Below are 21,997 nucleotides of genomic sequence, written 5' to 3' on the forward strand. Positions count from 1 at the left end.
AACACAGTGGATTTTAGGATGAAGTAACATCAACAGAATATAATAAAATCTTAACTTAAAGGTGGGATGTTGACTCAAACCAAACTCAGATTTATTATCTAATGCTATCTGTGTATTTGGAGAGTAATTAAGAGGTGATTTGGGTACAGGTACATTCACTACGGTTAGCGTGGCCTTTTGCATTGAGGATAATAATTCCTCAATTGTGTACAAATCAAACATCACGTAGATAAAATGTCTCAAAACCTATTTTTTAAGATTTATTTTACAAGTTTATTTATTTGTCACAAACATTAATGTGCCATAATAATGCATTTTCTTTGACAGGTTAACTTAAAAACATTTTATTTGTAAAGAGAGGGAGTCAGAGACCAGTTCAATTGCATAGCAATTTAATCCATGTCCAATAAGGACTCTTTCCCTGTCACAGGGAGAGGCCCTGTGGTCACTCTCAATCAGCGTTTTAATCGACCAAGACAATATCAATAAAAACTATTGATAACCGCTCACTATCTCTAATAGTGACCATATTCAACAGGCATCGTAGGGTCTTAAAAGAAGCCAGTCCTACACACCATGACTAAATGTCCACTGTACCTCCCCATTCTAAACCACCAAATTACAGTAAATACAAGATGGTCAGTCTACTTAACAATCAAATCCAAGGTTTGTTTTGTGTCAAGTCAAAGGCTTCCAGGCTCATGTTGGGTAGGTGGTACAGAGAATCTTGTTGAAACAGAAAAAGAAAACAAAACATGAGAAACATGCATGGGGTAGGCTTTCCTAATGCCACATACTGAGTGTGCACACAGACGGGCACAAACGCAGATCTCTACTGAGAACCCTACCAGCTCGTGCAGCGTGATGCATTTGATCAGGCCCACGGGGCATTTTTTGTCAAAAGCAAAGCGCTACAGGAGTAACGAGGGCTTCACGTCGAGATGCAGCCTATACAGACACCAGTCTCCATTTTGGGAGAGGGTTTCTACTACACATCACGATCTCTATCCACAGTTTGAAGTTCAGTCTCGGAATGTCAACAGCAGCACGTTTTGTCTCTCTGTCCTTTCGTGTCCCTCTGTCTGTCACTGCAGGTCTCGGTCTTCGAGGTACCTGTACTCAAAGGTGAACCCCTCCTTCTTCCTCTGGCCCCATTTCTCATAGTCAAAGTAAATGTAAGTGCCCTGGAGGAATAGCAGAGTGGAAAGAGGTAATCATTCAAAAGCCGAGACCACAATCAACAAGTGCCCATACTAGTTTCTTACTAGAAAATGTGAACTGAGGTGAGTCTGCACCTGCTCAAACTCGTCAGTGATAGTCTTAGGCTCCTCGTGCCTCTGGAACCACATCATGTACTTGGTGTGAAACCTCCATGACTGTTTCTTCAGAGCCTTGGCAGATAGATACTGAGCCTTGGTGCCCTGAGAGAGGGGAAGGTCAAACAGACCGTTAAGCTTACAAGCAAGACTGTAATACATCATTGGAAAACGAACAGAAAGGTTGTAAGGGAGCAAACATTGAGTGGGTGGGTTGAGTGTTTTACCTCCAGGTAGTAGAAGATGAAAAAGAGAGTTTCTGTGGACAGTCTCTGGTAGAACTCTATGGAGTCCGAGTGGTGAGGCGGTATCTGATGGTGGAAGGGCAATGTCGGACATGGATTCCTCATCAGGTATTGCCTTTCGGACAGAAGCACAGGCAGTTATAAGTCCATAGGAAAAACAAGTAATCAAGGCTCCCTACAAAAATTGCTCATAGAATGTTGAAAAAAGCCATAGTATGGTGTGTCGGGGGGAAAAAAAGTCAGTTTAGTATGTCGAAAAGAAATTTATTATAGTATGTCAAAAAAAAAGTTATAGTATAGCATGTTGAAAAAAGTCATAGTTTAGTAATACTATGCTATGATTTTTTTTCAACATACATTACTATTACTTTTTTCTACATACTATACAGAAGTCAAGTATAGTATGTTGAAAAAAAACATAAGACTTTTTCAACATACGTTACTATGACTTTTTGCGACATACTATGACTTTTTGTTCAACCCTATACTATGACTTTTTGTTCACCCTTATACTATGACTTTTTGTTCACCCTTATACTATGACTTTTTGTTCACCCCTATACTATGACTTTTTGTTCAACCCTATACTATGACTTTTTGTTCACCCTTATACTATGACTTTTTGTTCACCCCTATACTATGACTTTTTGTTCACCCTTATACTATGACTTTTTGTTCACCCTTATACTATGACTTTTTGTTCACCCCTATACTATGACTTTTTTTTTTACTTTTTTCGACATACTGACTTTTTTTTTTTACATACTACACTATGACTTTTTGTTCACCCCTGTACTATGACTTTATCGACATAATATACTATGACTTTATATGGTTCTTCTTTCGACATACTATGTTATGATTTTTTTTCTCGACATACATTACTATTACTTTTTTCTACATACAGAAGTCAAGTATAGTATGCAGAAAAAAAACAAATGACTTTCGACATACTATACTACGACTTTTTGTTCACCCCTATACTATGACTTTTTTTTCTTGACATACTATACTACGACTTTTTTTTTACTTTTTTCGACATACTATGACTTTTTTTCAACAAACTATAAAATTACTTTTACATACTATGACTTTTATTTCGACATACTATACTATTACTTTTCCGATCTGCTATACTATGACTTTTTCTGACTTTCTTCGACATACTATTGACTTTTTTTCAACATACTTTACTATGACTTGTATACTAGTATGTCGGATGAAGAGCCATTAAAAGTCATAGTATAGTATGTTGAAAAAAGTTAAAAAAGTCATATTATAGCACGTCGAAAAAAAGTCATAGTATAGTATGTCGAAGAAAGTCAGAAAAAGTCAGTATAGCAGATCGGAAAAGTAATAGTACAGTATGTCGAAATAAAAAAGTTATAGTATGTAAAAAGTCATTTTATAGTTTGTCAAAAAAAAATTCACAGTATAGCATGTCGAAAAAAGTAAAAAAAGTCATAGTAGCACGTCGAAAAAAGTCAGTTAGCACGTCAAAGAGTCATAAAAAAGTCACAGTATAGCACGTCGAAAAAAGTAATTTAATATGTCGAAAAAAGTCATAGTATGTCGAAAAAAGTCATACAAAATTTATAGTTAGCACGTCAAAAAGAGTCATAAAAAACACATAGCATAGCACGTCGAAAAAAGTAAAAATAGTCATAGTATAGCATGACGGGAAAAAAGTCACAGTATAGCATGTTGAAAAAAGTCATATAGTAAGTCAAAAAAAGTCATAGTATAGTACGTCGGAAAAAAAAGTTATAGTATAGTATGTCGAAAAAAGTCATAAAGGTCCCAGTATAGCATGTTGAAAAAAAGTCAGTTAAGTGTAAAAAAAAAAGTCCCAGTATAGCATGTCGAAAAAAAGTCATAAAGGTCCCAGTATAGCATGTTGAAAAAAAGTCAGTTAAGTGTAAAAAAAAAAGTCCCAGTATAGCATGTCGAAAAAAAGTCATAAAGGTCCCAGTATAGCATGTCGAAAAAAGTTTTAAAAAAAAGTCATGTCAAAAAAAAGGTCATAGTTTAGTATGTTGAAGAAAAGTCATAGTATAGAATGTCGAAAAAAGTGAAAAGTCAGTTTAGTATGTCAAAAAAAGTCATAGTATAGCACGTCAAAAACAGTCATAAAGGTCCCAGTATAGCATGTTGAAAAAAGTAAAAAAAAAAAGTCATAGTATAATATTAGGATGCAAATTTTGAATTTTTTTTCTAACCGATAATTGACCCTTGTTAACTGATCATTAACCGTTGACCGACAAGATTAGTGTCTCGCATGTAGGGGTGCTGTGATTGTAGTGCCTAATAAGCCACTTAGCTGGAATGTTAAGCCGATGCACAAACAGGTTAAATCCATCATTTATCGCCAGCTGCAGTGTATGCACAAAACAGACAACAGTTCCCAGTTCACTCGTCCGGGAGCGTTACTGTAGCAGCCACAATGCTGCTTGCAGTGGACACAGGTAGCCACTTTTCCAGTAAGTCTCCACCACATCATTTAGTTTAACTGCAAGGTTGTTAGCTGTGTGTCTGCCTGGCGTACTCTGTCAGCCCAGCGTAACTTTAGCGAGTATCCGACAGACCGCGTGTGTGATGACGGTGAATATGAAGTTATCAGTAACATTATAGTTGTGAAGATAGCAGTGCAGTGCAGTGTATGTATAGTTTATTTGTCGGTGAATAAATGCTACAACTCCTCAAGACCCAAGCCACTTGCTGATTAAAGTGAACGGGGTTAGCCAAAGCTAGCAACACATTTGGCTCAAGGCTGTTAAAGTGGACCAGCTATTCTCTTTTAAGTGACAAGCCGCTCCTGAGTTTTGCTCAGCTTTTTATTTAATTTTTAATATTTCTTTTTTTTAACTGATAGCATCCCTATATAGTATGTTGAAAAAAAGTCATAGTATAGTATGGCAAAAAAAGTAAAAGAAAAAGTCATAGTATGGCGAAAAAAGTCAGTATAGTAGGTCCAAAAAAGAAAAAAACCTCAGCATAGTATGTCATAAGTCATAATATAGTACGTCGGAAGAAGTTTTTAAAAAAGTCATAGTATGCTGAAAAATGCCCTAAAGTGTCATCAAAAAAATCATAATATAGTATGACATATAAATATGCTGGCTCACTAAATTGGCATGAGGTCCTTATCCCCAAGCCCATTCATTCTATCTGAAGACATAAACCTCTAAAGGGTCACATATACATACAGTATATACATACATACACATTTATCAAACAGGTAGCTCAAATCAAGCATTCTGATTGGTTCAAAGCCTTTGACGTCAAATTCCTTTGCACTTTCAGTGTCACTCCGCGTCTGAGAGAAAAACGTTAGACTAATGTGTTGTCATGGTTCTGCGAACAGGTTACAGATACAAAGCAACAAAGTTAGCTGCTAAAACCCGCTACAAAACGGAAATAACTTCTATGGAGGAGTGGATTGAGCAATGCCCATCTCCAGAAAAAAGGTCACCTGCTAAACGACATGCAGAGTTACATAAAGAGGAGGCTCGACAATGTTGCCAGAATATGCAAGCAAGCAGGAACACAGCAAAAATACACTAACCACTGCCTCCGCAGCACCACGATTCAGAAACTATCTAATGCGGGTCTTGACACAAGTGATATCATGGCCATAAGTGGCCACAAGAGAGAAACCTCTCTCCAGAGCTCCACCTGACAAAGAAAGGCAAGCCTAGTACAAGCAGTTAATCAAAGTCATCCTACTGACACTGGACAGTTTATCAGTGGGTGCGCAATAAATGACAACATACAAGTAATGGCCAAATAATGAAATCAATATAACGCTAGTCTGTGGTGAAAAAGTAAGTATGCTAGCTGCTATTGTGCCTTCCATAGAAACCGCCGTTCCATAGCAACCGCCTCCATATGTGCAGGCAGGTTTCCCAGGAGGGCCTATTTTATTGTGAACATTATTATTTATAAAGATGATTTTAATTGGAATGTGTCTTTAACTTTCATATTGCCATAATTCATACTGACCGTTTTTCGCGTGGGGCAGAACAACACCCCTGAGCTGTGATATAATCACAACATACCATGGCCTGTTGTGGGCTATTGCTTAAATATACTTTTTATGGAGTGCCTTGGTAGCCGAGTGGTTACAGTGCATGCCATATAACTGCAACGTCCATGGTTCGACCCCTCTTTCTCTCTCTCCCTATTTCCACTCTGCCTTTATGCTGTAATCTGTCTACTAAAAGACAAAAATGCCAAAAATAAAAAGGATAAATGATCTCCTAAAAAAGTTGACCACTAGTTTTTAGGAAATGTTGCTCACCTGATCCTTTCAGAGTCGGAAGGGTGTGGCATGTGTGTCCATGCGGATTCCTGCATGGCCTGCTGGTAGAGCTGATCTTTGGGGAGAGGGGTGGGGCCAAGTGGACAGACCCCGAGCGAGGGGGGGATGCTGACTTCCGACACGGACGGCTGAGGGGCGGCAGGTGTGCCGGGCGCTGCAGATGAACTAGAGAAGATATCTGCAGGACAGAAAAAGTGAAGGATTGAGTCGATGACACAAATACTGTACAGACTCTTCTCTCAAGTTCAAGAAGATCCTGCTTTTTCTTTCATCTTGCTGCAACTAATAATTATTTCATTAAAGACTACACTTTTGACATTTTGTTCGATTGACTGATAAATCATTCACTACATAAAACATAACGCTGATGTATTAAAGCTGCAGTGGGGAAAATTGGAGCAAATATGATTAAAAAAAGTTATTTTTATAAAAGTCACCATAGCCTGACCGTAGTGCATGAGACAAGTAATCTGAAAAAATCATGTGCCTCTGTTTCCTCCGGTGCTCCTAATTGCAAATGCAAGACTTCACAGACCGGAGGGAAACAACCAATCAGAGCTGAGCTGGAGTCTGCCGTCTCCGAGTAGCTGTCAATCACTCACAAACTCCGGTGAAACGATCAAACTAGGCAGCCCTGATCAAATATGAATCAATATTCTGTTACTGTAATGCCTATTTCTTTCCTCAAATGTTTTCAGAAAAATCTTGTAGTGTACTGTTTAGCTGTTAAATGAGAAAGTTTGTGACCCAGCAGCCATGTGGAGATCAGTTGAGGAAATACCAAGCACCGCACAGCCAATAGGAACTCTCTCTCTCTGAAATGACCTGTGATTGGTCAAAGTCTCCTGTCATGGGCTAGATTTTTTTAAAGCCTGAAAACAGAGCCATGAGGAGGTGCAGAAGTCTAGTTATCTCTCAGAACACTTGAATTACAATATGCTGAAAGGTTATTATGGAATTTTTACGCACAGTACTGTAGAAAGACGAGTACCGTCATCGACTTGGTTCTCGTGACATCCCTACAATGTAGAAAAAAAATGTCTGACCGTTCCGACCTCTGTCTGTTAAGTGCAGGTTGGTGAGCTCTCCATCCAGGCCTGATCCCAGCGCTGCTCTCTCAGCCATCGCCTTCAGAGAACTGAGAGGCTCAGGTGCCTGAGGTGGGAACGAGATAAAGACAACATGAGAACAGGGTGGTTGATTAAGTAAAATTATGTTGAGAAAAGAGAGAGGAAAACGTACTATTATGGGTTACAAGCCAACTACTATCACAGCTGCTACATTAACCTACAACAGTTAGAGATGCCACCCCTGAAACATCACCTCCTGTCTTGTCTAAAATGATGCACCTACAGCCAGTGATGGTTATTAACAATGACATGTATTAGACACAATGAGCAATGTATTCAAAAGAGAAAAAATTCAGCTAATGTAAATAAATAATAATAAATGTTTTCTAGCACAGCTAACATATGCTAACACATTCTATAATCAATAATCAATAATACGTTGTCCAACACTGCCTTCTTCATGGTGTTTGCAGAGGAGAGAATGTGAATTGGGCATATGCTTTAGCGAGTCCAAATATATCTTGGCATGACATGATTTCTATCTAAAGGTACCACTGGGTTAGTGTGGGCTTCTGCGTTTGGTATAAATGTGACCCAGAATAGAGGTTTGGGGGCAGCCAGGGATAGAATACAATTGAGCACATCAATGTTATCCAGTAGTGTGCCATCCAAAAGTACCTACAAAAAAACTACCAATACCAGCATGGTCATTTGGTAATTTGAAAATAATCCAGTCGAATGGATCGTTTGTCTGGTGACTGCAAGACTCTCTCCAGGATACTCTGCACCTTCTACAGGTGCACCTTCGCGAGTATTCTGACCAGCTGCCTGGTATGGCAGTTGCACCGCCCTCAACCGCAAGGCTCTACAGAGGGTGGTGAAAACTGCACAGCACATCACCAGGACAGAGCTGCCATCCCTGAGGACCTCTACACCCAGAGGTGTAGGAAGAAGGCCAACAGGATGATCAGGGACCCAAATCACTCCAGCCACAAACTGTTCTGCCTGCTGCCGTCTATATATATATATATATATATATATAAAATGCAAATTGTTGGAGGGAGCCTGAGATCTTAGATGTTCGTGCCAATGCCTGCTTCTGTGTAATTGTTGTGCATATGATAATAAAGAACTTGAATCTTCAATCATTATTAGATCTTAAGCATCCATGTGAATTACAGCAAGGGATGCTGGGTGCTCTTCAAGCACTGATCAGGAAACAGTGATGAGAAGTCTCCCTTTTTGCAATATGAGTGCAGATACTCTATGTGATCCGTGTAGAAAGCTTTTTCTCCCACAGTTTAACATCCGTCTCACAATCTCAACCAGCTTGTTTGTCTCGTCTGCCAGATCTTTCCATGCAGTCAGCTAAAGAGGCTGCAGATATACCTGGTATCTGCAGGTTCACACCTCAAAGTCTGGCTGGATCATTATGTGACTCTGACAAAAGACCAAAGCTCTATTTCTGTCAGCGTCCCCTTTCGAGACACTGCTATAGTCCCTCACCTTGAGGGCCTCAGAGGCCTGTGTGTAGGAGTGGGGCCCGTTGAGAAGACTCCCTCCTCCAGGTGTGCTGTCTGAGAACGAGGGGGACGGAGAGCTGGGAGGCAGGGTGATGGAGCTGATTAAACTGGGACCATTGTCCATCCTGCAGCAAGTAGAGTGTGGAACAACAGAGAGACAAGTTAACAACTACATTATCATGTTAAGAATAAGAAGAGGTGATCAAGTGAGCAACAAATAACTCACGGCTGACTGGTTGAAGAACTGAGAGATGAGGGTTGGCTGCTTTGAGACTGGCTCGGTGTGCTTAGAGCTGATTCTGTGGAGTTCTCTGCCACTACAGCACTGTAACCTGAGGGCGGGTGAGGGAAAGGTTAGAGAAAATCCTTTATAAAGCGAGGACAATGTTGACATACACAGATAAGTAAAGAGTCAAACAAGGCCAAACACAACAATTTAACGTACTTGTGCTTCCATTTTGCTTCAGTCCACTGGGTGGTCTCGCAGGAGCAGAATTCAAGCCTATTCCTCCAACCACGCTGACATTCCCTCCATTGCCTCCCATCATGCCAACTACTCCAGGTGCAGTGCTGACAGAACTCGGGGGCAACTGAGAGGCACTGGGGGCTACATTTTGCCCAGGAACCAGACCCAAAATACTCGCACTCAAAGAAATGTGGGCCGGGCTGGAACCTAGCAAGCCGTGCCCTATCCCCGCCCCATTGGTGGTGACTCCACTGGAGCCAGAGGTGGGGATGGAAGTGCTGCTCTCTACTGAAATGCTGGACTGGGTAGTGCTGCTCAAACCCAAGCCTCCTGATGCTGCTGCCTGAGCGTAAGGGGCAGGTGTGGAGCCTGAAATGAGCCCTGCCATTGTGTTTAAAGGAGAGGGGTGGCCACCCAGACCCAAACCAGACATTTGGTTGACACTGCTGGTCCCCGTCAAGCCAATTTTGCTCAATCCCAGCCCCAGCCCGAGTCCTAAACTGGATGTGGGGATAGGTACAGATATGAGCTGAGACTGAGAGTTGGGGGCTGATGAACTGGGTGTGCTGGGCGTGGGGAGAGAGGGGGCAGTTGAGGCTGGGAGAAGAAGAGGGTGGCTGGGCGGGCTGGGGGTGTTGTTTGAGGGGACCGAGGGTTTTGTCTGAGGTGGCTGCTGCTGTTGTTGCTGCTGTGGTTGGTTGGGTGGCTGAGGTTGTTGCTGCTGTTGTGCAGGTTGATGCTGATGTTGCTGCACCGCACTGCTGAAGCTCCCTATTAGACTGCTGCTTGTAGGAACCACGGGAATGCCTCCGACAACACTTGCCATGGACACTAGGGAGGAGGATGAGGAGGACCCAGAGGTGGTGGAGGAAGAAAAGGAAGATAGCAAGGATGGGGTGCCGTTCTTCACAGGTGACTGAAAACGAAAAAGCATCAGATAAGGAATTTCAGACAAAACTGTCCAGAGGGCATCTACAGCTGTACAAAATGTATGAGGAGAACAGTGTTCTGTGAAATATGCACTTTGAACCCTTCAGCCTCCGTGCCTCTCCAGGACCACGGGTGAAGAGCACTGCACTAAACTGTTCATCTACTGGCAAAATACAGATGAGAGCCTCTCACCTGACTAACTTCACTGTCTGTCGATCGTCCCCTTTTCTTATCGTCCTCTGAGTTCTCCTATAGGAGGAGATACCTTGATATGACAATCCACTTTTGAAATGTTGATTCAGAAGACTATTCAGTGGATTACAACACAATGAAGTTTGTAGAAGAGTTAACAAAATGCAAGCGTAAGAGAGAGACATGTGCAAAATTGTGTCAGAATGTACTTTTTCTACCCAGCATCCCTTTAAACACAAGTTTTAATAATACAAACACAAGAACTTACAGCAGTGCAAGTGGCTGGGGATGGAGGAATGGGTGAAGAGGAGGTTGTGGAAGTGGGAGTGCTGCACGAGTGGAGAAACATCTCATCCTCCAGATTGCCCTGACCTGACGGAGAAGTTGCAACTAATGCTGCAGCTACAAGAGAAAGACAAGACAGAGACAAGTGTTAGATGTTGTCATTATAACTCCCCTGATGTCTAAATAAAAGCAGCATCATGGCACTCTGCAGTGGTCTACTCACGGATGTCTTCCAGGTCTAAGTCGTCATATATGAACTCGTTCTCCTCAAAGTCCGGGTCTTGGGAGGAATCAATGTAGTATTCAACATCATCCTTGATCTTCTGGATTGAATCCACTGGTATTGAGTCATTATCCAGCATTCGTAAAATGGTCTCCAACATGCGAATGTGGAATCGATGTCTCTCGATCAACCGCTTGAGCTCCTCAATACGATCTTGCTTCTTTATGAAATACAGGCATATGGTTATCACAAACATTTTAGCCAAACTTTTACCAGCATCCTTGAAAATAATAAGATAGAAGACTTACATCCTTATCTCCCTTCTTCTTTCTCGTCTGAACTGAAAGAGATTCCACCTCACTTTCAAACTGATCCACCTGCATATTTAGAGTGTCTATCGTATTCTGTAAGTGAGGAAGAGGTCAGAAAAAAAAAAGGGTGTTAATGGATTCAATCAAATCCTAAAACATTTTTTTTATCAAATTGCCTTAATTGATAAACCCTAGTTGATAAGTTATTGTTAGTTTTTGACCACATTTCTCAAAAAATTATCCAGATAAATGCAGGCAATCAAAATACACAACAGGTATAGATAATAGTGGATGTATTACTGTTAGCCACTGTCCCGTTTCCTCTTTTTCCCTCTGAGCTGGATCCACTTTCTGAGCGAGCCCCAAGCCTTCTTTAGAGTAGGCTTTTGTTTTTGTTTCACGTTCCACCACCTTAAACCGCTCCATTTGCTAAGGACAGAAAAATCACATAAGCCTCGTTGAGTTAACCGTTTTGATGAGTTGATGTCCAAATGCTATACTTTACAGAAACAACAATAAACTTAAAAATGATGGAGAAGCATACCGTCTCTATAAGTTTGCGATTCTCGACTAGCTGCCTTTTATCTTTGATCTCGTTTGAGGCCACCCATGTTTTTATCTGATCTCTCAATCGCTGGGAAGAGGACAGACAGTGAAGACATTGAAACACATTCACAATTTCAAAACATGCATTGTTGATGGAGATCACATATACAGTGAAAAGGACAACGTGAAAGGAAATGTGTGTTTGTTAACTTGACTTACCTGTAGTTTTTTAATCTCTTTCTTGAGGTCAGCCTCATATTTTTCCTTCTGGTTTGCATTGGCTGCATTGTGGAGCTAAAAACGTATACAAATAAATGAGATATTTTAGGTTGTTCCTCATAATTTATGAAATAAAGATCAAACAATGCAGGAAAACAAAGATATATTACCTTTTGCCAGATGTCTTCAAACTGTTCTACACCTTCAGCTACTTTTTTCAAACATCTGTCGATCTCACCTGTGGAGATCAAAGATGTGCTCCAACATCATTGTGTATATAAAGCTGTGCAACGCCAAAAACGTTGCTAGATGAAGTCAGTCAAAGTCTCTGTGCGAGAACCCCGGTTGGACAGTGTAGATAGATAGATAGATAGATAGATAGATAGATAGATAGATAGATAGATAGTAACTTTATTGATCCCGAGGGAAATTCAAGTTTCCAGCATCACAGTTCCATAGTGCAAAACATGTTTGTAAAAAGGCAGTGAAAAAAGTTAGTAGTGCAAAGTACAAAAAAATATACCAGATATAAAAATACAAGGAGATGAAGAAAACTGTTAAAAATGAATGTAGTGAAGGCTAACAACTGAGATACAGGACTATTAAAAGAGTGAATATAGTGCAGAAGACTGTTAAAAATGAATATAGTGCAGAAGAGACTGTTAAAAGTGAATATAGTGCAGAAGAGACTGAAATGAATGGTGTGATGGATGCTGAGCAACATCACTGATGAGTTTCACCAGCAGCAGTCTTACCTTGTAGTTTTCTCTTGTCAGCCATGGCTCTGACTACGACAATGTCCACATTCCGTCTGTCACCAAGTCAGCTATGTAAAGAAAACAAAAAGTGCATTCAAACATAAAGCACATCCCCTTTCAACACAGAGCATCAGCACATCCAGAGAGAGCTGAACTGACATTACCTCCAGCTAGCTGGCACAGTTAACACTCAGCTGCACAAATAACGTTATATTGTGAGCATTTAAGGACACTTTAAAGCAGAACTTCTGCATGCACGTTTGTCCATCGTTATAGTTTAGCTGATCTTGATGTTACCAACATGACTGACATGGATGTCAGCTAAAATTAGCCACCTAGCTCCTGTTAGCTCAGTCTGCTAGCTCAGTCCACCTCGCATCGGTTACCAGAAACAAGCTGCACGGAGCACATTGATGGATGCAGGTGTTATGCATGCAGCATGATGTCGGGCTCCAGTAGAGCTCTTATGTGGAGGTTTCTGCAGTGTGGAAGGCTCAGTATCTCGTTAACCTGCTAGCTAGTGTGGCTAACTGTCTAGCTAATGCTAGCTAGCAGCTTAGCTACCAGCTAGCTACATTGAGGATAAAAAGGGAAACTGGGTCAACCCGAGCATCTACATTCATACTTCTTTACGACATTTACCTAGGGGACGGGCTCTCGTTTGTCTTTTTTCAAATACAGCCAGAATTAATTCCGAGAAAATCTTCTTTACTTCCAAATAGTGCTTTTCTGTTCGACCAGCTCCTCTGTGTTAATGTAGCTGAAGATGGACGGTGGCTGCTAGCATCCCACCTCCGCGTCCAGGCCCCGCCCCTAAAGCTAATCTAAGCGCTCTGATTGGACGGAGCTCACGCCTGTCACTTGAAACAACATCCGCTGGCATGGGCTTCACCCATTGGCTGAGCCAGTGTGATGACTACAATGAACACAAAACCACAAAGCTGCATCTGAAATATCCAAATATTTGGAACAAGCTCACAGAAAACTGCAGGACCAGCTCCAACTCTGAGTTCTTTTAAATCAAAGTTTAAAACTGTCCTGTTTGCTGCTGCCTTTTTATGAAAGCTGATAATTTCAGACTGCCATCTGGCAGGAGGTTAAGGTCCATCAGGACCAAAACCTCAAGCCACAAAAACAGTTTCTTCCCCATGGCAGTGGGGCTCTCCAACAGCCCATCCGCCCCCCTGTGACTGCCTCTCCCTCACATACACACTACTGCCCCCCCCCCCTGCCGACACTGACTCTCCCCCCTCTCTCAATATTTGCACTATCTTTATATCATGTTTATAGCTTATTTGTCATTTGTAAATTGTACATTTTTATTATTTTATTCTAACGTTTTTATCTATTCTTTTGTTATTATACTGTTTGTCTTGCACCAACAATGCCAAAGAAAATTCCTAGTGTATACCTCTTACACCTGGCAATAAACACCTTTCTGATTCTGATTCTGATAATGATCTTATACTGCACTAGAGATTTTACTCTTGTGTGTTATATTCTATTTTAGCTTCTATCCTAGCTTTTATTTTTAACTTGTTTTTATTTTCTAATCTTTAATGTTTTTATAACTGTTTTAATTATGTCTTAATGTTCTGTTGCACTTTTCTGCAATGTTCTTGAATGCTTATGTAAAGCACTTTGAATTGCCCTGTTGCTGAAATGTGCTATACAAGTAAAGCTGCCTTGCCTTGCCTTGAAATCAATATTCCCAAAATTTATTTTCTGTAATATTTCTATAGTTTATCTTCATTAACGTCTGACTGATCACAGTTTTTTTTTTTTACTAATTTTAGATAGATATTGAATTCCTCTTTCATTCATGGTGACAGTAAACTTGGAAGAAATTGATCTCCATGACAAAGGAAGACTGTGACATGAGGCTAACAGCTCCAGGAAAACCAAGCAAGTTAAAAAAATAACAAGAAAAACTCCTCAACTGGCCAGGCATGGGCCATGCTGCCTCAACACCAACTGGGCTCCTCCTCCATCTCCTCTCTCCTCCCTCCTATGATTTCCTATGGATAGAAAAGGGCATAAGCCCTCAGCTATCAAATTAGGCTCATGAATTTACGAGTTTACGAGCAAGTTAACCTGAAGATAGGATTTTATTTTGTATTTAATTTGTATTTTAAATTTTGTAACTATTGTATAGAAACATAACGATTGAATTGATGCAGATGTGAACATGAATAAAAGTAGTGAAATCGTTGTCTGCTTCAAAAACAAACAAAATAAAATACATACAACTGCCCTTTCTAAACACTTTGAAACTTTTAAAATAAAAAAATAATTAAAAACTTCAAAATAAAAACATTTCATAATACAGCCTAACAGTCAAATAGCAGTTTATTTCTTTAACATAATAATATCCAGGAAAAGGAAAAACGTGAGATTGGATGTGTTGCTAACGGTGGCTAACGTTGTTCCTGTTATCCTGGTCTCCTGTGCTATTGGACTGATGGGTCAGTAACCAGCCTCCTACATTTAGCTCTGAAATGTGTGATGTGTTTATAGTGTGCACAGTTTGCCACTGGTCATAATTATGTGAGTACAAAATATGACAACAGACAACAATATATACAAAACAAATATATATATATATACACTGTATACCAGGTGAATGACATCTCATCTTACCTTACATTAATTCAATCTGTTCACAATTCAAGTAAAACTGCAATCAGTGAAAAACTTGGCTGGACAGAGGCAAAGTATCTACTGAACAATTAAAGAAACTGGGTGCTCCTTCAGCATCATCATTATCATCATCGTCATCGTCATCATCATCATCATCATATCCAGGGCTGCAGTGCAATGATCAGTGAGACAGAGAGGTTGGGCTGGGCATTTCTCCAAACTGTGTCTCTGACATGTCTGGTTCAGTCTGGGAAATGAAGCAGAAACTCAGTCAACAGAAAATCAATTATGCTTAAATTAATAACACCTATCTGCAATTTAAACCACCGATTCATGCATCCACAACTATATGTTTATCCAAATCACACACAAGACACAGAGCATATTGTAAGAAACTGACTAATGTACTAATACAGTTGAATAGACAACAGCAGTGTAGCAGAGTTCTTCACCTACCTGTTGGTCTTTATCCTTTTCTTGCCGTGGAATTCGATGCCTCCTCCTCTTTGGTCCGGCAGCATGATGCAACCCTGCAGACGAAGTGGAACCAGACACACCATTGAGCCGGTCATCCTCCACTCCAGCAGCAGGATCTAAATGGGCTCCAGGCTCATCCTGAAACAAGAACAGGTGAAAAATTAAAAATGTAAACACATTAAACAAGTTTGAGCATATTTATTCATTTATTATTGGTACATCAAACAAATCAGCAGACATGATGGATAACTGCTTTATGTTGTTCTTGCATGCTTCATTTTGCATTTAAGAGGGTCCTATTGCCCCCAGCACCGTAATGTTAATCCACCAATGGTCAACTGCTATAGTAAAAAAAAAAAGAATATAACTTTATCAGGCCTGAATTAAACCTGCAGTAGGCAGAATGCATTTGGCATCATTGGGCAAAAAATCCATAATAACTTTTCAGCATATTGTAATTCAAGTGTGCTGAGAGAAAAGTGGACATCTACAGCTCCTCATGGCTCTGTTTTCAGGCTTTAAAAAAGATCTAGCCCCTGACAGGAGAACTTGACCAATCACAGGTCATTTCAGAGAGAGAGCGTTCCTATTGGCTGTGCTCCGATTGCTGATAATCATTTTCAAAAAGTGGGTTAAGTGCATCCCTTTTCTTCTTTTAAACGTATCACATACAGCCACATGTATGTGATCTGAATTCTCACCTCTAGTAGTATAGTGAGCTGGGCGTTTCTGTAGTCGTCCCCATGAGCATCTAATGTCTTCATGAGAAACCTGCAAGATTAACATCATCTTCAGATGGGCCATCAAGTGGGAAACACTGAAATGGAGTTACTGTAATGGGGTTTTGTACCGTCTCTCCTTCTTCAAGCGCCGTGTAATTCTTTGGACTTGATGAAGGCGACCAAGAATCTTTTGATTCACCTGAAAAAAACACAGTTGGAAGTGATTACAGGGAGGAACTGATTAGAGATAAATCAATAAACAATAAACCCAAATATAACCCATATTCCTAACCGTAACATACTTATATGCATGCATCTGCAAGCTTGCACCTGTTCAATATCTTTACATCTCCTGTTCAGAGACAGACATTTCCTCTTATCAAGAGCTCTTCTCTCTTCTTCCTCCTGTGCTGTACTCTCCAGCAGCTCATCGCCTCCCGGGCCCAGCTCCACCTGGAGACAAAGAAAAACCTTGTTTCTGTTTTGTGTTTGGCCATCTGTGTCAGTGTGTTTTAAATATAACAGTTGTCACAACAAAAACATCCAATTGCTGAATCTAATACAATAAAGTTGTGTCGCTTAATATTGTAGCAGTTAATTCATTATTTGTGCTAAAAAAAAAAAAACACATCACAGGTATCTATATTCCACAATAATGGTGTCATTATGTTCCTACTTTGATCTGAAATACCTTTCTCTATTTCTATATTTTGGACATATGGAAGTATCTTCTCTAACTCTAATAATTAGTCATGTCTGTCACGACTACAAAATAAGGGTTTGGCAAAATTGTGTGTCACATTCACGGCATATTTAACTAAATCAATGGTGTGACTGTAGCCTACTTCTGTAAAGACAGAGCTTATCGGACCAATTTAAATATAATATTTTATTCTTGCTGGCTAAGAGGTGGTGTTAAAACTGGTAATATTTGGTACTATGAGTACAAAAACAGCTATGTGCAATGCTTCTCATGGCTTTGTGGCACAGGGAGCACTGGCTACTAGGTGTTCCCACTTTCTCACATCGACCACTACCACATTACCACGATCATTAACGTTACCATTACCTCTCCTGGTCCCAGCTCCACACCACCAGGCTCCAGCTCTGCCTCCAGGATGTGTCCTCCAAACAGAGGAGGCAGAGCCAAACCAGAGAAATCCTCCATCATCTGGAAAGGAAGAGAGAGAAGATTCTGTGTTGCATACATTTTTTTTTTTATAAAATTTAAAAAAATAATTAAAAAGTAAAAAGTACCATAATGCCAAATGTAGTAGAGTAGGTTTTTTGTTGTTGTTGTTGTTTGTTTTTTAATACTTTATTTATAAAGTTCAGTACAATAGTTACATAAACACAAACTGCTTCAGCCTCCCGCGTGTCGCTGTTAACAAACATTTCTGATTCTTACAAACAGTCCCTTTAAGCAACTGGAATGAATTTTATTTATTTATTTTGTACAATTTAAAATGTTTGAGTTTTAAGTTTTCAATCGTAGTCAAATATGTTTTAAAATCAGTATCTTTAAAAGTTTAAAAGGAGGGTATGCTTTTAAGCCATATAATTGTATGGATATAATATTAAAGATATCAATCAAATTAATTGTGTAAATTTAATTTGCAGAAAAAACTGTGATTGTTAAAAGTTGTTGTATTGTTGAGTAATATCTTAATCTTTGTTAGTATGACACTTTTATAAAAAAGCTTTTTAACTCTGTAAGGCAACAGCTTGGTGCACCTTTTCCCACACCTTATATTGTCCTCTTTTGGCTTATGTGTAGGAACTTATTGTTTTGATACCACTGGCTACGGGTTTTAGTTCTCATTATTTGGTCTTTATGCTTTGTTCTTTTATTGTTGTTTTTATTTTGTCTGTATTTCATTGCATCTGTGCAAGGACTTTGAAACTATGTTTAGAAAGGTGCCATACTTATTATTATATCTTATTCAAAATGTTTTGAGAAGTTCTCCTGTAAATGAAACCAAAAAGAAGTAGCATGAAAACAATCTACAAACACATGTTCAGTAGTTTCCCCTTCACAATAGTAGAATAGAGGTATAAATTAGCATAAAATTGACTCAAAATAACTCAGAAATTGTACTTAAGTACAGTACTTGAGTAAATATACAGTAAATGTAACTTGTGATGGGCATTTTCAAATAGCAGCGACGTTTTACTGAGTAAATTGGAGTAAAAATAAGTCCAGGTATCATCTATGACGTACTATCATCACTAGGCAACGTGCTATCAATCTACCTAGTAACAGTACTTACATTTATGAATGAATGAAGTCGTTAAACGCTGTTGTCTCCTTAGCAACAGCTGTTGTCCTGCGGGTTTAAAACTCCACTAGTAACTGTTTCCTGCGGCCAGTCTGCTCTATAGACTCTGTATTAATCTATAGTCTACACACTCATGTAAGCTAACAGCGTTTTCTAACATTATATTCTGCTAGAAAATCAAACGTAAAGCGCAGAGCAGCTCTTTCTTCACACTAGTGTCCATAAACTAATGTTTTTATGCGACGGGGCGCAGACATTACACGTCACTTAGTAGTTACTAGTGATGGGAATTCCGTCTCTTTTTAGTGAGCCAGATCATTTGGCTCAGCTCACCAAGAAGAGCCGGCTCTTTCGGCTCCCAAACGGCTCTTCGTTTTACCACTTCTGCCTTTTATAGTTCAGCCAAATTTAGCGCTGTTTTGACCTGTGATTAGTATGTGTGCACATATATCACTTAATTATTCAATTTAATTATACTAAACCTTATATTTTCCAGAATGTCATAATTTTACATGCTGCTTCGTTTCCGACTGTCACTCATCTTGTCTTCTATTCGCGCACTGCACTCCTCTCTCTTTCTCTACTCCTCTCCCTCTTGCTCTGTACCTGTAGATTGTCAGCGCCGCCGCTCCCTGCTTGATGGTATGATCCTTGTCTGTCATCACCTGATTGGTCCCACGGACGTCATTAACACAACATTCAGTCACAGTCAGTGCATGGAGTGCCTGTGGTGCGGAGAAGACCATCCTATCATTCTGGCTTGGACTAATTAAAGAAAATAAAAACGGCTCTCAGACGGGAGCCGGCTCTTATCATCCATTCTTGACTTAGAAAGCAAGGTAAAAACAACTTCAGTCCTGATAATCAGCATGAACAAAGCCAGTGTTGTGATTGAAAACTAACACCGAGCCTTTTAAAACAAGCCATTTCACGTACACATGACAGACCTCGATCCTAATCAAAAGTTTGATTGGTCGCACGGACTTCATTAACACAACATTCAGCCGGTTCTTATCGTTCACTTAAAAGAGCCGGCTCTTTGAGCAGACTCGTTCGTGACCAACACATCACAAGTAGTTACTACATTTCCCATGAGCACCCGCGCTGGGTTGAAACTACACAAGACATCATGGCGGGTATGTGACTATTCTGTCATCTTTTGTGAATACATCCTGTGAAATTGGCTTTATTAAGACCTATAGATAGTATAAATACATATTTAAAACATGTGAAACTACGCTAACTGTGTCTCAGAGTTACTTTAACGTAATGATATCCAGTCGTAATGAAACGAAATAGTGACCTTGGATGTGTTGCTAACGGTGGCTAACGTTAGCTGGCTGTAGGTTGACTCAGCTGTGTGAGGAGGATTTTAACCTGCTCTGTTGTTGTTTCTGCAGGAATCGCAGCGTTCCTGAAGAATGCATGGAACAAGGAGCCTGTTATCCTGGTCTCCTGTGCTATTGGACTGATGGGTCAGTAACCAGCCTCCTACATTTCCCAGTAGACCAGTCACACACCAGAAAACTAACAATAACCTGATATTTTCAGGTGGAATTTCATTCATTCATCCATTCATTCATTCTCACTGTGCAATATCATTTTCCACTTGTGCAATTGTGTTAATAGTTTGTTTATTGTCAATACTGTATATACTGCTCCTATTTTTATACTTCCTTCTATTTAAATGGTTCATATTTTGTTACACTTTGTTTAGCTCTTTTTTACTGTGTTAGCTGATGCATCTTGTTTTTTGCACTATCCCCTTTTGCTGCTGTACACTGCAAATTTCCCCACTGCGGGACTAATAAAGGAATATCTTATCTTATCTTATCTTTAGCTATGAAGTGTGTGATAGAAAGAGAGCACAACACTGTACAACGTGCTTTGGAAATACTGCACTTAATTATTGCCATGTCAATAAATTAATATTTAATATTAAATAATTACCGGTATCCCAAAAGATGGACCCATAAGATTCCAGTGGCATTTATTTACTTTACCTCAACTGTCTTCAGTTCAGTCTCATTCAATTTGTTATATAATGTATGTGCTTTACATCCTGTAGAATAGAGTATAACAACAAACAGGCCTTTCAAAATCACCATTTACTGTTTCTCCATTAGGCAAATGAAATGAAATGAAATGAAGTTACAATCAGCCAAAGTCACAACATTAGATCATATCTGCTTGAGAACATGTATTATGTTACTACTACTATGCTGCTAAAAGCAACACAATAGTACATATGGGGGTGAATATGATATGGTTGGGTAAAAGAAGAAAGCCAAAAGCACCTCAGTTTTTAATGCCACATATTCAGAGTCTGCTGGAAATTTATGCAAGTGTATACGAGCCTTCAAATGGATTCTAAAACTTAAAGTAGTGTACTTGAGAATGAAGGAAAGGTGTGCTCTGTTTGTGCTTTGTTTCTACATGAGCTGTTTGGAGACTAACTCATGTTCCCTTGTCAATTGACCAATGTAGACACAAAATAAAATATAAAGTGTAACTAATATATTGTATGTAAAGTTAACACAACTTTGTATTTCCTCAGGTGTTGCAATTCCATTTATCAGCCCCATCACAAAGTATACAGGAATGATCAATTCATCTGTGCCGTACAACTACCCAGGTAAACACTGTTCCCACTGATCATTTTAGTGTCGCTGAAAGATGCTACATAATGCTGATGCCTGCCATTTAATTAAATATTAAATATTAAAGCTTCTTTTCCTTACTTTCCCAATGCAGTCCCTGTGCGAGATGATGGAAACATGCCCGATGTCCCGGCTCATCCGAGTGAAGCAAAAGGACAAAACTTGGAATGGCTTAAAAACCTTTAACTTCACATTCACACGATCAACACTTGTGCCGTTCCTCTTGTTCATAATGTTTCTGCAGAGCTGCTCAACCTATCAATGTGCCCGCAATAAAGATTTATTTAATTCTACTTGTGTGTCACATTGTTTGGTTTAGATACATTCAATATTTAATGCATGTTTTAGTACATTATAACGTTTCATGAACATTTCAGAAAAGGTTTTTAGCCTGAGTTGAACAAGGCTTTAGACTAGAACCTCTAGTTAAACAGTGTTTTGAACTTTTAAAAAAGTTCAATGACTTGGTTACAGCTTTTCACAATAATTTGCCCCACTTAGGTTGTTGAAATTTGAACACAAAGCTAAAGAGCGAAGTCTTAATTATTTTCACACGCCTTTTAGAGTAAACCTTGAAATGACCTCAACTTCAGTTTTCAAAAAGTTTGCATGAAATGTTTTTGACCTTCCTCTCTGGACAAATGCTGGGTTGGTAGACCAACATCTCAAAACGCCGACAAATGTGAAATTAATAGTTTCAGTCAGAAAACATAACCTGGCATTAAGAATCCTGTTTTCTGTTTGATTTTCCAGAGCGGATCGTGAGAGTTTTGAAACTAAGCTTCAACACAACCCTGATCCTTCAGAAGAAGCT

General features: G+C 39.5%; 3 protein-coding genes across 7 annotated transcripts; 1 reads left to right on the forward strand and 2 right to left on the reverse strand.

The window, feature by feature from the left end:
* Nucleotides 1-375: 375 nt before the first annotated feature.
* Nucleotides 376-13,193, reverse strand: cnot3a (CCR4-NOT transcription complex, subunit 3a). Of its 4 annotated transcripts, none has more exons than XM_074653486.1 (18): nucleotides 13,048-13,193; nucleotides 12,403-12,473; nucleotides 11,818-11,885; nucleotides 11,648-11,722; nucleotides 11,427-11,516; nucleotides 11,183-11,311; nucleotides 10,880-10,975; nucleotides 10,572-10,791; nucleotides 10,332-10,465; nucleotides 10,064-10,120; nucleotides 8,921-9,857; nucleotides 8,702-8,807; nucleotides 8,459-8,600; nucleotides 6,929-7,037; nucleotides 5,862-6,060; nucleotides 1,544-1,676; nucleotides 1,296-1,421; nucleotides 376-1,184 (listed from the first exon to the last, which is right to left on the reverse strand). In XM_074653486.1, exons 2-18 carry the CDS (start codon nucleotides 12,425-12,427, stop codon nucleotides 1,086-1,088), a joined length of 2,745 nt encoding a protein of 914 aa, XP_074509587.1. In that variant the 5' UTR covers nucleotides 12,428-12,473; nucleotides 13,048-13,193; the 3' UTR covers nucleotides 376-1,085. The 4 variants fall into 4 exon arrangements, with proteins under 4 accessions (XP_074509587.1, XP_074509588.1, XP_074509589.1 ...); XM_074653487.1 differs by having other exon boundaries at nucleotides 10,572-10,788; nucleotides 13,048-13,190; XM_074653488.1 differs by having other exon boundaries at nucleotides 6,938-7,037; nucleotides 13,048-13,190.
* Nucleotides 13,194-14,419: 1,226 nt separating this feature from the next.
* On the reverse strand, nucleotides 14,420-18,789 carry tfpt (TCF3 (E2A) fusion partner). Of its 2 annotated transcripts, none has more exons than XM_074653513.1 (7): nucleotides 18,515-18,789; nucleotides 17,308-17,415; nucleotides 16,575-16,697; nucleotides 16,373-16,443; nucleotides 16,224-16,293; nucleotides 15,502-15,660; nucleotides 14,420-15,292 (listed from the first exon to the last, which is right to left on the reverse strand). In XM_074653513.1, the coding sequence occupies exons 2-7, from the start codon at nucleotides 17,413-17,415 to the stop codon at nucleotides 15,227-15,229; spliced, it is 597 nt and encodes a 198-aa protein (XP_074509614.1). In that variant the 5' UTR covers nucleotides 18,515-18,789; the 3' UTR covers nucleotides 14,420-15,226. The 2 variants fall into 2 exon arrangements, with proteins under 2 accessions (XP_074509614.1, XP_074509615.1); XM_074653514.1 differs by having other exon boundaries at nucleotides 17,314-17,415; nucleotides 18,515-18,784.
* A 798-nt stretch (nucleotides 18,790-19,587) lies between these two features.
* On the forward strand, nucleotides 19,588-21,476 carry ndufa3 (NADH:ubiquinone oxidoreductase subunit A3). The gene is made up of 4 exons (XM_074653492.1): nucleotides 19,588-19,659; nucleotides 19,924-19,998; nucleotides 21,081-21,158; nucleotides 21,278-21,476. Exons 1-4 carry the CDS (start codon nucleotides 19,653-19,655, stop codon nucleotides 21,367-21,369), a joined length of 252 nt encoding a protein of 83 aa, XP_074509593.1. The 5' UTR covers nucleotides 19,588-19,652; the 3' UTR covers nucleotides 21,370-21,476.
* Nucleotides 21,477-21,997: the final 521 nt, after the last annotated feature.

The sequence above is a fragment of the Sebastes fasciatus genome, chromosome 12, assembly GCF_043250625.1.
Source record: "Sebastes fasciatus isolate fSebFas1 chromosome 12, fSebFas1.pri, whole genome shotgun sequence".
Classification (NCBI taxonomy): domain Eukaryota; kingdom Metazoa; phylum Chordata; class Actinopteri; order Perciformes; family Sebastidae; genus Sebastes; species Sebastes fasciatus.

Excerpts from the sequence above, each read along its gene's own strand:
- cnot3a (XM_074653486.1), bottom strand. The coding sequence starts at position 12,427 with ATGGCTGACAAGAGAAAACTACAAG. Across the intron at positions 9,858-10,063 it reads CAGACAGTGAAGTTAGTCAG|TCACCTGTGAAGAACGGCAC; the intron begins GTGAGAGGCTCT and ends TTTCGTTTTCAG. Across the intron at positions 1,185-1,295 it reads TCACTGACGAGTTTGAGCAG|GGCACTTACATTTACTTTGA; the intron begins GTGCAGACTCAC and ends CTATTCCTCCAG.
- tfpt (XM_074653513.1), bottom strand. The coding sequence starts at position 17,415 with ATGATGGAGGATTTCTCTGGTTTGGCTCTGCCTCCTCTGTTTGGAGGA. Across the intron at positions 16,698-17,307 it reads TGGGACCAGGAGAGGTAATG|GTGGAGCTGGGCCCGGGAGG; the intron begins GTAACGTTAATG and ends CTTTGTCTCCAG. Across the intron at positions 16,444-16,574 it reads GATGTAAAGATATTGAACAG|GTGAATCAAAAGATTCTTGG; the intron begins GTGCAAGCTTGC and ends TGTTTTTTTCAG.
- ndufa3 (XM_074653492.1), top strand. Across the intron at positions 19,999-21,080 it reads CTGTGCTATTGGACTGATGG|GTGTTGCAATTCCATTTATC; the intron begins GTCAGTAACCAG and ends GTATTTCCTCAG. Across the intron at positions 21,159-21,277 it reads TGTGCCGTACAACTACCCAG|TCCCTGTGCGAGATGATGGA; the intron begins GTAAACACTGTT and ends TTCCCAATGCAG.